The following is an 11,811-nucleotide window of genomic DNA, read 5'->3' on the forward strand; positions in this document are numbered from 1 at the left end:
AAAGAACAATTTGGATGGAACGAGGCTTTTGAAAAAAGAACAAGCTCATTGAATTGGTCAGTTCGAATCATTAGGCTCGATGCTTTTCTATGGTGTGTTATTGGGGGAGCCAAGAGACTAAAAAACCGAATAGATCTATCAAATCAAAATCGATTGGTCGAAAAAGAAAAGAGGTCGGTCAGTGTCACTTTGGAAATATTCAAAATTAAATTTTTTTGGAAATAATACCTTTTGGTTCTTAAGTTTTTGCTCTAATTTCTATTTGATCCATAAATTTTAAAACATTACACATTTAATTGTTAAGTTTCAAATTTTATTTCAATTTAATCCTTAAATTTCATAATGTTACAATTTTACCTCTAAAATTTAATTTTTGTTTCATTTTGGTTCATAAATTTCATGATTTTACATTTTTAACCTTAATTTTTCATTAAATACTTAGTTACTTTCGATCGTTGACATCAATTTCTATAAATTAATAAAAAATAGTTAAAAGTGAAATTTTAAATATAATTTAAAAATTAATTAAATAGTGAAACTTAATTAATTATAATTCTTTTAATAATTTTAAATTTTTTAACATAAATTAACTCTAAAAGACAAAAAGTAGATATTTAGTGTAAATTTGAGGTTAAAAATGCAAACCTCAAAACATAGAGACCAAATTGAAGCAAAATTCAAATGTCAAAGATAAAATTGTAGCATTTTTAAACCTAGGGACTAAATTAAGACCAAACTCAAAACTTAAGAACTAAATATATAACATTTTGAAACCTATGAACTAAATAGAACCTACATTCAAAATCTAGGGACCAAAAAGTTATTTTTCCTAAAAAAAATTCAAAAAAAAATCAAAAAATAAAACCAACCAAACCAACCAATTGTTACTCCTTAACGATCAAGGTCAATTTGGATATTTACTAAACTGATCATAGTCGATTCAGTGACGATTTGGTTGAAAAACGACTCGATGATCGATACTCATCCCTAGTGTGATATCTTTCAACTCTTGGATTTTGTTAACTCATATACCTGTTTGAATTAAGAACTTGCTTTTCTAAGTGCGGTCTCTTTTCCTTTCATCAAAATAAATACTTGTAAAGAAAATAGAATAAAAAAATCACTCCTATTATACATTTTAATTTTTCAACCTAAACTTTCATATTGAAGCTTTAAATACTATTTCAATTTATAGTCATTTTGATCCTACTATGAAAATATAGTGATCAAAATAAATAAAAGTAAAAAATACACATATCAAAGTAGTATTTAATCTCAAATTTAAAAGTGATTTAATATGATAATAAAACATGAGATGTTATTATTTTTGGTAAATTAGGGCGAAAATTTCATTACCCGATCTCCGTCGTCACTTGAACATCCCTATATAGAGAAGTAGCATGTTGTTCTAGTATGGGAGAGACTAGAGGTCCAAATAAAATTAAGCATATATCCAAACATCATAATGAACTAGATTGAAGTATATAGAAGTAGATTCATGTTGTTATGTATGTCCCAAAAGCATAAAACAAAAACCACACAAAAGCACTCAAAACAGTTCATCAAAGAAACAAAAGCATCAACACAACACAGGGTTGGATGAATGCATCAGAAACAAACAACCAATGGGGCGTCCCAACCTTTTATTTAGTACCAATTTAGGAAACGCCGATCAATCCATTCACTCACTCACTCATCATCATAGTTCCGGCGGTGGTGGTGACGGCGGCTGTGCTTCTCCTCCTCATCGGAATCCCCACCCTGCAAATCACAAAACCCACAAATATCAATACAACAAAATCTTCACAATCTCATCATTTCTGATTTTCCTCCCTTGAAAATTGAATTAAACTTACGTATTTCTTCCGCCCGTATCCTTCTTCCCCATACCCATACTGACGCTCCTCATCCTCATCGCGCCTCTCGTAGCTTGGCTTCCGGTAATCCTCCTCCTCCGACCGCCCATAGCTCGGCCTCCTCGGCTCCTCATCCCCATAACTTGGCCTCCCATATTCCTCCCTTCTATACCCAGAACTCTCATACTCCTCTTCCCCATACCTCTGCTTTCGCCCTGATCCGTACTCTTCGGACTCCGATTGCCGCCGGTATCCCCCCGATTCTCCTTCTTCTTGTCTCCGCCCATACCCACCAGATCCATAAGAGTCCGATTCCTGTCTCCCGCCATACCCACCAGATCCGTAAGAATCCGACTCCTGTCTCCCGCCATACCCACCAGATCCGTAAGAATCCGACTCCTGTCTCCCGCCATACCCACCAGATCCGTAAGACTCTGATTCCTGTTTCCTCCTATACCCACCAGATCCATACTCTTGTTCCTCGTACTCCGGTTTACGGCGATATCCTTCAGATCCGTACTCCGATGCACTTGGCTGGAAGCCATAAGCCGGTTGTGGCCTGGCAGACTCATAGCCACCAGATCCGTAGGAGTGGGGCTTTGGGCGGGAGTAGCTGCTGTACTCTGCCTGGAGGGCGTCGTCGCCGTAAGCGGAGGGCTCGGCGTAGGATTCGAACTGGGGACGCTCGTAATCGATGTCGTCGTCGTTGCCGGCAGAGTGTGGGTAGCAGGTTTCTTCGGAGGGTGGAAGTGGACGGCCATAAGTCAGAAAGAGGTCGAATCCGCCGCCGTAGGGCGTCGGATCGTACTCGTCGAAATCGTCGACGGCTTCGTCGTCCCTGGTGTAGTACGGCATTTGTGAAATCTCGTGGATTTGGAAGAAAGGGCTTTGGATGTGTTGCGAGAGGAAGGAGGGACTGAAATGGGATTAGTAGTGGGATTAGGCGTGGTTATACGGCGTCGTTTTCGCGGTTTTGTCGTTTTTGGGATCTTGAAAGGACAGCTGGTTGGATAGCAAATAGATCGGGTTTTCTAATTTGTCAATGCTTTATTCATTATTTGAATAAGAAATGAAAAGACTCGTACAATTTTGGATAAATTATAGGGTACGAAGGATGTTTAACCCAAACTTTTGGGAAAAAAATGAATGTCACATGTTATATATAGTTTCGGACTAGTAAAAGATCAAAAGTAATGACCGAACCAAAAACTTACCCAATCCTGAAAACGGACTTATGATCGGCTAGGAGTAGACCTAGGAGAGTTCCAAAAAATAGAAGAAGAAGGAATTAGGTTTAAATGAGCCAACTTGGCCCTCCTTGGCCTTGGAGGTCAAGGCCAAGACCGACATGGGCTTTTGTAGCCCAAGATCTGCCTCGCCCTCGGAGGTTAAAGCCAAGGCCAAGCAACCTCTTTAAGTGAGGCCATTCTAGATTGGCCCTCTTCGTCGAAACATCCTCAATAGCCCGACCCAAGCCCTACGTGTCTGATTTTGAAATAGGAGAAAATAATAGATCTCCTTCTCCAAAAGGGATAAGGAAGACCTCTAGGATTCAACTATAAATAGGACATGACAACCCTGTGGAAGGTAAGCACAACTCCTCCCTAAAAACCACTTGCCCTAACCTTTGTGCAAATACTGACTTAAGCATCAGAGCGTCTTTGGCGAGCACCACACCGGTGTGTTACTTTGTTTGTTTTACAGGTGACCTCTTCACCAAATTATAAATTTACCGTTGGCGGCACATGAAAGTCAGGTGAACTCACTTGGCCAAATTTTTCCATCAATAGTTGGCACCATCTGTGGGAAACACGTGTAATATGCAAAGAATTAGTAATACATCGGTAAAAAAAAGGGAAGAATGAGCCAACAAGATATTGGGTTTTGTGCCCTAAAACTCGTAGATAGTAAATGTTATTAATTGGTCATCATCAATAAAGAGTTATTGATGTTAATTCAATAAAGGTTATTGATTGTGTTGTATTCTATTTTGTCTTAATAACCTTAAATCCAATAAACTAACATCCAGGACTACATTATGAGTCTTGAACTGTATGTGGAGACATTTAGGGATCAATGTTCAAGAGAAGCCTAAAGGGTCTATAGTATAGGGATAAGGTTGGGTACCTTATCCTGGTGACATTGTGGATACGACCCATTTTGTATTTTATACAAATGTAATGGTCCAACGCATTCATATAGGTGACACGCAAATGAAGGTATCATATGAAATGAGTTTGCATAAGACCAGACAACAAAATGGTAACCATTAAATGCAATGTCGTTGACTAGTTTGGTTCCTATTTCAATTAGATGACCTGAGCAACTTAGTCTTAATCTTGAGTGTATTATAAATTTGTGTCCATAAGGGATTGTCCTTTATTTGTATGGTTGAGAATGGTCAGTTCACCAACTCAATAAGCCTATCATTTTGGGGATAAGACCGAGTGAGAAGTAGGGAACATAATAATACAAGATGGAATTCACTCCTTCCCTACTTCAGGGTAAGTAGATGAGGGTTCCCTTAAGTAGTGTCTCCGAGACTTGAACAAAGAGCCTTACCCTCTTATTTGCCCAAAAGGGGTTTCTATTTATTGGTTGGACCATAAACAGGTTGTTCATTAGAGGAGTATTGGTACTTAAGAATACAAAGCTAACCCAAGGGTAAAATGATAATTTGACCCAGTTGGTGTTTATGGACACTCGTGAAGGATTAACTTGTTGTTATTAGTTATATCCATGGACATAGAAATATATCTATAGTGCGAAGAGTGCAACTATCGATCTTTAATGGAGTGCTCGTTAGTTAATGAATATTGATTAATTTAATTAAAGAGTTTAATTAATTAATCTCATTGGAGCTTATAATTTGTATGTTCATAAGGTCCCCTTGTTAGCTCACTAAAGGAAAAGAGGAATGATATGAATTGTTCAAATCAATTGATGGAATAACATATTAATGAGATTAATATGATATGTTAATTATAGACCTGATCTATAATTAAAAGAGAAATATTTGAATAGGATTCAAGTATTAAATTCTTATAAATTTGATTCATAAAGAATTAATTAACTAATTTTGAGAGGTGGAGGCAAATAAACATATGATGTTTATTAATTAATAAATTATATACTAAATTAGATTTAATATGGTTATTTAATTAATGGGCTAATTAATTAAATAATGGTTATTTAATTAAATTAACCCTAAGGGTAATTGTGGAAGCTATGGAAAAGGTCTCCAAATTTGTTAGTTTGCCCAAATTAGAGAAAAATTGAACTCATTTGGTGAAATAAAATTCTAGCCTCCAAAATTAATCTCCTTTCAAAATTTCTCTTCTTCATATTCTCTATTCTTCTTCCTCATCCAAGGTATAGAGACCACTCTTCTACCCTTCAATTCCTAAGAGAATAATGAGGTTTCACTTACGATAGTGTCCATTGTTCATTGGAGAATCGTTCAGGAGAAGACGACAAAGAAATCACGAAGAGTTAGGAAATCGACAAAGGTATGCGATATTCTTCTTCCTTTTTTACTCTTCAATTAGTATGCTAGTTTATTACATGTTTATTACCTATTTGGTTTTGTTTTATGTGTTTTTTTTTTGTTTTATTCAAACTAAAAAATCGAAATGTTAGACGTTCACACGTTTCTGCTCAGGACTCGATCCCATCACAAGAAAAAAGTAATTTGACTAAGAAAGGCAACCCCAAAAAGATATAAGTCGATCAGAGAATAATCAGTTTATTCAGAACCTACCTCAGCCTCGAACTCCAAATGAAGAGGAAAGGGAGAAAATCGCAACTCTGGAAAAGAATCGGGCCTCATCCATAGAGAGTCGAGGCCGGCCTAGACAAAGTCGGTGTCGAGCTAAGGTGGAATCGAGGATAGTATAATAGAAAATCGAACAACTCTAGGGACTGACCTGAAAAAAAACTAATGATAGAGTTACAACATATGAGGAAAGAGGCCGAGGTGGAATCCAAGGCTCACACATAGAAAGCTTAGCTTTGAATGTTCAGAAAGAGATTTGTGCACTCTTTGGCCATGGTGACCGTGGAAGAGGCCAAAAGAAATTTGTGGTCGAGGTCGAGGTAAACTTTTTACTTCTTTTACATTATTAAATGTGTGAATAACACAGAAGAGGAAACTATGCTTTCCTCACCCTAAGGAATTTTTGGCCAAGGCTGAGGTAAGTTTCTTATTTCTTTTACATTATTAATTTCATAGGTAAACAACATAAAAAGAGAAGTTATGCCCTCTTCGGCCCAAAGAAATTTGTAGTCGAGGATGAGATGAAATTCTTATTTCTTTTACATTATTTTCATACATAAATAATGTAAAGGGGGAACCATGCCTTCCTCGACCTAAGAAATCTATGGCTGAGGCCAAAATCGAAAGCAAATCTCTATATTTCTTTTCAGCAATCTCAGCCAAAATAGTTAAAAGAAGAAAGTGTGAAAATTTAGATAAAAGAAAAAGAAAAGGTTTCATTATTAGAAGGAGATAAGTCTCATTGGCTTACAAAGTCCAAAAAACAGAAGATACATAGGCAACATAAAAAGAAATAAAGATAGATTTGCTAAAAAAAGGTAGGTCAGACATCATCCTATCCTAAGACGTCTTCCATGTCACCATCTCTAACACCCTCGTTAGATTCATCCGATGAGGGGGAAGATTGGGGTTATCTCGATGTCATGTAAGCATTGCGCAGAAAGGTATAGTCTTAGCTAGGATATTGATGAGAGGATTTCTTGCACCATCAAGCAAGACCGACCTCTATAAGGTCATTTTGAATTTTCATGTATCTCTCATTCTCTTCAAAATCATCGACCAGATAATCAGTAGAACCAAGATGTTCTCTAGCCTCATTTAGTTGATCTTTAGCTTCGTTCAATTGAGTCTTAAGCTGGCTAATCTTGTTATGGGAGCTAATATTACTTAAGAAAAATTTGCTCTTCACTTCCTCAAGAATTTTTTGAGTTTGGGCTAGTTTGGCTTGAACTTGAACCAATCCCACACGATCCTGTTGTAAGGAGTTAATGTGGTTAATCAAGTTCAAGCAGAGATCTTGGTGAAAAGTTGTTAGAAAATCAGAACAAACATGTTAAAAAGAAAAAAATGAATAATAAATAGAGACTAGATTAGGCCTCAGGGGCTAAGACCGACCTTTAAAAAAAGGTTTAAATCCCAGGATTTACCTCCTGAAGACTATAGAGAGTCGATGTGAGAGCTTCAGAAGGATTGATGGCACCAACCTTGACAGTTCTAGTTTGATGGCCAATTCCTTGCTACAGTTGGAAGCTACGAGATAGAAGTTCTACTTGGTTTGATTCAGTAAAATCCATAGAAAGAGCAAAAGCACGAATACGGTAAAAGAATTAGAGCCTCCACTAGTATCATGGAAAGCAGAAGTACCCTAAAGACAAGAAGATTGGTGGAAGCTTTCAGAGGAAGGATGGAGGTCCGAAAGAGGTAGTTCACTCTAACCTCGTCATATGTAGGATCCTAGGTGTCAACATTAGATTGAATATGGGAGTTTTAGCTCTATTTTTGCTTCTCTTTCTCCCTCTGCTCATGCTAAAAAAGAAGGAAGTCTTGTGGGAACTCATCTCTACAAAGCATGAAAAGCAACAAAATGAGGAAACAAGGGGAAAAAATGACAGGGTAGATTGGCCTTGGTGGCCAAGGCTGATTCGAGGTCGATCTGAAGCAACAGTGTGATAATTATTTCTCTTTGAAATTAGTAAGGAAAAGGCTAATCTTCGGGGGACTTCAGGTTGGCAAGACTAATGAGGACTAAGTTTTCTTGAGTAATAAAGATAGAGTCGTGCTTCGTCTCCCTATCTAGGCTCTGAATAGCCCTAGCAAATTTTCTTGCAATAGTGGAACAGCTAAACTCTCGAGGCACTGAAATTAGTAAAGAGAAAGATTAGAAAGAAAGAGAAGCAAGGTGGTTCCAAAATAAAACATGGATAGATAAAAAGCTATCTCCCCCTCAAGAGGGTCATCAATGGTTTCATAGGACGAGAATCCCTCAATAAACCATGAGAGGAATTCCATAATCATATTGTGAGATCTCAAGTTGAACTTGAGTCACACAAAATTCCCCGTGGGTCCCCGACCCAATTGAGAGGGAAATCCCCGATTTGACAGGGGACGAGGGTCAAACTAGGGATTTAAATCGGGTCACTGGTCAGGGATAGGGTGGGAATGGGTTGGGGATTCTCGCCCCGTCCCCAATCTTGAACTCGATCCCCGTCCCCACCCCAATTTTTTTGAATTGTTAATGTGTGTATATAATAATAATAATAATAATAATAATAATAATAATAATAATAATATATTACTGAAACAATATGTTTCAATTTTTTTTTCTTTTTAAATTTTAAAAATCTAATATAATAAATCTAATTTTTATTAATTTATAATGAAAAAACATGTAATGTTTAATTTAAATAACTATATGTAACAATAATATTAATTTTCTATATAAAATTTATAATTTCAATATAAATATTAAATTTAGTTAATTTTAAATAATAAAAATAATAAAATAATAAAATAAAAAGCGAGAATTTTTTCCCGCGGGACCTGAATCCTCAAACAGGGATTCCCCAACCCCGACTTTGACTCCCTAAAATGGGGAATGGAGCAAGGACGGGGATTAAAGATTCCCACAAGGACAGGGATGGGGAGTGCATCCCCGCCCTGACCTTGTTGCCATCCCTAACAGAGGATGGTAAATCCCCTACAGGCATAGAAAGTTCCTCGATATATGGCTCAGATGAGTCTGGGGGCTCACAATAAGAAGAGGAGGAATCATACTCATCATAAATGTTCATCCTCTCCACTAAAAGACATTCCTCCCAAAAAAAAAAAAAAACAAAAAGAAGAAGAAGGAAGGAAGGAAGCAAAAATGAGGAAGAGAATGTAAACACCAACCTTTGAAAACAAAACAAGTTGAAAAAAGAAATGAAAGCCAAAAAGGAACCCACGCATTATGAAAAATTGGAGGAAAATAGAGATTTCAAAATCTAAATTTCAAATTTAAAAGAAAGAAAAACAAAAGGAAAACAAAAAGGGGGAATGAGATGTGCTTGACTACCATTGCAATGGCAGGCGCGTTAGCTCTACCTCAGTTGGATACCTTATCCTGGTAACACTATGGATATGACCCACTCTGTAATTGTTACAAATGTTGTAAGTGTTGCAAACGATTTGATTTAAATCGTTCATGTAAAGACATGCGAGTGGAGGTATCCTCAATGAGCTTGTATAAGACTAGACCACGAATACTTAAGCATTGTAACGTCATTAATTAAAGAGATTAATATTTAATAGGATAGCTATGTAACTTGATCTCAATCCTGAGTGAGTTATGGACTCTTGTCTATGAGGGCAGTCCTTTAATTTGTATAGGTGAGAGTGGCGCGAGCTGCCGACTCGTAAAGGATCGACTTACTAGTAATGGCTAAATCCATGAATGCAACATGTTCTACAGTGAAAATAGTACAACTATGGGTCTTTAGTGAAGCGACCCGTAGTTAATGAATGTTGGTTAATTCAATTAAATAGTTTAGTTAATTATCCTCGAATTATTGAAGCTTCTAATCTGTAAATCTATTAGGTCCTACAAGGACCAATAGTTATGAAAGAATTTGAATTGTTCAAATTTATTAAGAAAATAATATTAATTATATATGAAATAATTAGTACAATTTACATAGATACATTATAATATAAAGTTAATTTTGAATAAGATTCAAAATTATACTATATATAATCAAAGGAGATTTATTGTATTTGAATAAGATTCAAATAATAATTAATATGAATAAGACTTATATTAGAATAATATGAATAATATTCATATTAAAATAATATGAATTAGATTCATAATAAAACTATAGGTTAAAAGTTAATATGAATAAGATTCGTATTAAAAAAAACTATAGGTTATGTGAAAGAGAGATATTTGGATAAAATTCAAATATCTAATTAAATACTAGATATTTAATTTTGTAAATTAATTAATTCCTTAATTAATTTAAGTTAGGTATTAATTATTTTATTAATGATTAAGTTAGTTAAATTAAATTTATTTAATTTAAAATGGAAGTGGGTGGTTTTATTTATTTATTTATTTTGAAAAATTCATCCCACTTCTCATTACAAGAAGGTGAGAAGTTTTTCTCTTTAAAAAGTTAGCTTTTGTAGGGAAAACTAATGCATCAAATTGATTCCTCTCTCAAGTTTTTAATAGAGAAAAATATTTTCTCTATAAAGTTCTTCTCCACAGAACAAAATTCTCTTTTTCTTTTTCAAAAGGAGATTCCCATAAACCAGTCTTTGTCAAAAGAATAGCAGGAGAGACATTTTGGAGTCGTCCTTCAATTTTAGAGAAGAATGAAGACCTGTAGAAGATTTGAAGAAGTGTTCTTCAAAGGTATGTTTTCTCTTCCATCCAATTTTATGCTTAACTTACTACATATTGATGTATGTTTCTTCTTTTCTATATTGTAAAAATTGAAGCAAAGCGACCACTCGCTTTCAGGTGGGATTTGATCTATCTAAGACTAGGATATTTAAGCTGATGGAAATAGAAAACCCTACCTAGGAACTAACTTGGAAGGTGAATTAGATAAATATTTTATTAGCATGCAATAAATGAATGAATTTATTAAATTGTTTAATAAATAAAATCATATATTGTTAAACTATTCAACATAAATGTTATATTGAGAAAATTAACAATGACTTAGTTAAATTAGTTAGTCAGATTTACTAAGTTAATAAATCCTAGGTACTAAGACACTTAGTGGGATGAAAAAGATGTATATGATATGTCATTTTTCCACTATGTTATCCCTAAAAATTCACATTGTGAGATCCATACTCGGCCTCATGGTGCCCTGAGCACACCCTTCCTTAAGAAGGTATTTATAGTAAATGGGAGAATGGTATATGTCAACACATTCTACAATCTCTTTCAATAGTTTGTAATGCTTTTCCATGCTCGAACTCGTGCTGAACTTGGGAGCATCCCCTTTAGGAAGGTATTTGTATGGAAAGGGACAAAGCAAACTCCAGAAATGGATAAGATCACCATAGTCAATTGTGCCAATTATGTTCTTCCTCGAGGTAGACTAATTGGGGCAGGGCTATAGTTGAATGAAGGGTTACAATTACCAAAAAAATATTAAGGAAGTTAATGATTTCTTGACCAAATCAAAGGTAATTAAATATTATAGGAATAAGAGTTATTCTATTGTAATGTTTAATTAAGAATGTCTCAGTTCAGTGAAGGAATTGTTGGGATTGGTGTCCTAATTCTCTTGGAATATCGTTGTTTGTAATTATACACATTGTTTTATGAATAAAATAACTATTATTTCATTATGGCAATTACTCATATCCAATAAACAAAATACCATGGTTATCTTATGTAAACTTAAGCATGTATATGTGATATACAAGTGGATCATGCCTTAAGTGATCACCTAAATAGGTCTGTAGTAGAAGGATTAAGGTGGGATACCTGATCCTGGTGACATTACGGATACGGCCCGCTTTGTAGAGGTTTGCAAGTGTTGTGAACTACTACAGATGGTAGATCCTGACCATTCATGTGGAGACATGTGAGCAGGGGTATCCTATACAAAGAGTTTGTATAATACCGGACCACGGCGTTATATATAGAGTCTACTCATCTCGTGGTCCGGTATTATACAAACTCTTTGTATAGGACACCTCTGCTCGCATGTCTCCACATGAATGGTCAAGATCTACCATCTGTAGTAGTTCACAACACTTGCAAACCTCTACAAAGCGGGTCGTACCCGTAGTGTTACCAGGGTCTGGTATCCCTCCTTAATCCTTATACTACAGACCTATTTACATTATCACTTAAGGCATGATTCACTTGTATATCTCATATACATGCTTAAGTTT

General features: G+C 35.5%; 1 protein-coding gene across 1 annotated transcript; it reads right to left on the reverse strand.

Annotated features, from left to right (window-relative positions):
- Nucleotides 1–1,450: 1,450 nt before the first annotated feature.
- Nucleotides 1,451–2,755, reverse strand: LOC120091446 (glycine-rich protein). The gene is made up of 2 exons (XM_039049475.2): nucleotides 1,857–2,755; nucleotides 1,451–1,761 (listed from the first exon to the last, which is right to left on the reverse strand). Exons 1-2 carry the CDS (start codon nucleotides 2,709–2,711, stop codon nucleotides 1,690–1,692), a joined length of 927 nt encoding a protein of 308 aa, XP_038905403.1. The 5' UTR covers nucleotides 2,712–2,755; the 3' UTR covers nucleotides 1,451–1,689.
- Nucleotides 2,756–11,811: the final 9,056 nt, after the last annotated feature.

This window comes from Benincasa hispida, chromosome 11 (genome assembly GCF_027475165.1).
Source record: "Benincasa hispida cultivar pf3 chromosome 11, pf3_genome.v1.1, whole genome shotgun sequence".
NCBI lineage: Eukaryota > Viridiplantae > Streptophyta > Magnoliopsida > Cucurbitales > Cucurbitaceae > Benincasa > Benincasa hispida.

Bases quoted from the DNA above. Each gene is read 5' to 3' on its own strand.
- LOC120091446 (XM_039049475.2), bottom strand. From the start codon at position 2,711: ATGCCGTACTACACCAGGGACGACGAAGCCGTCGACGATTTCGACGAG. The intron at 1,762-1,856 runs GTAAGTTTAATT...TGTGATTTGCAG, and splicing joins GATACGGGCGGAAGAAATAC to GGTGGGGATTCCGATGAGGA.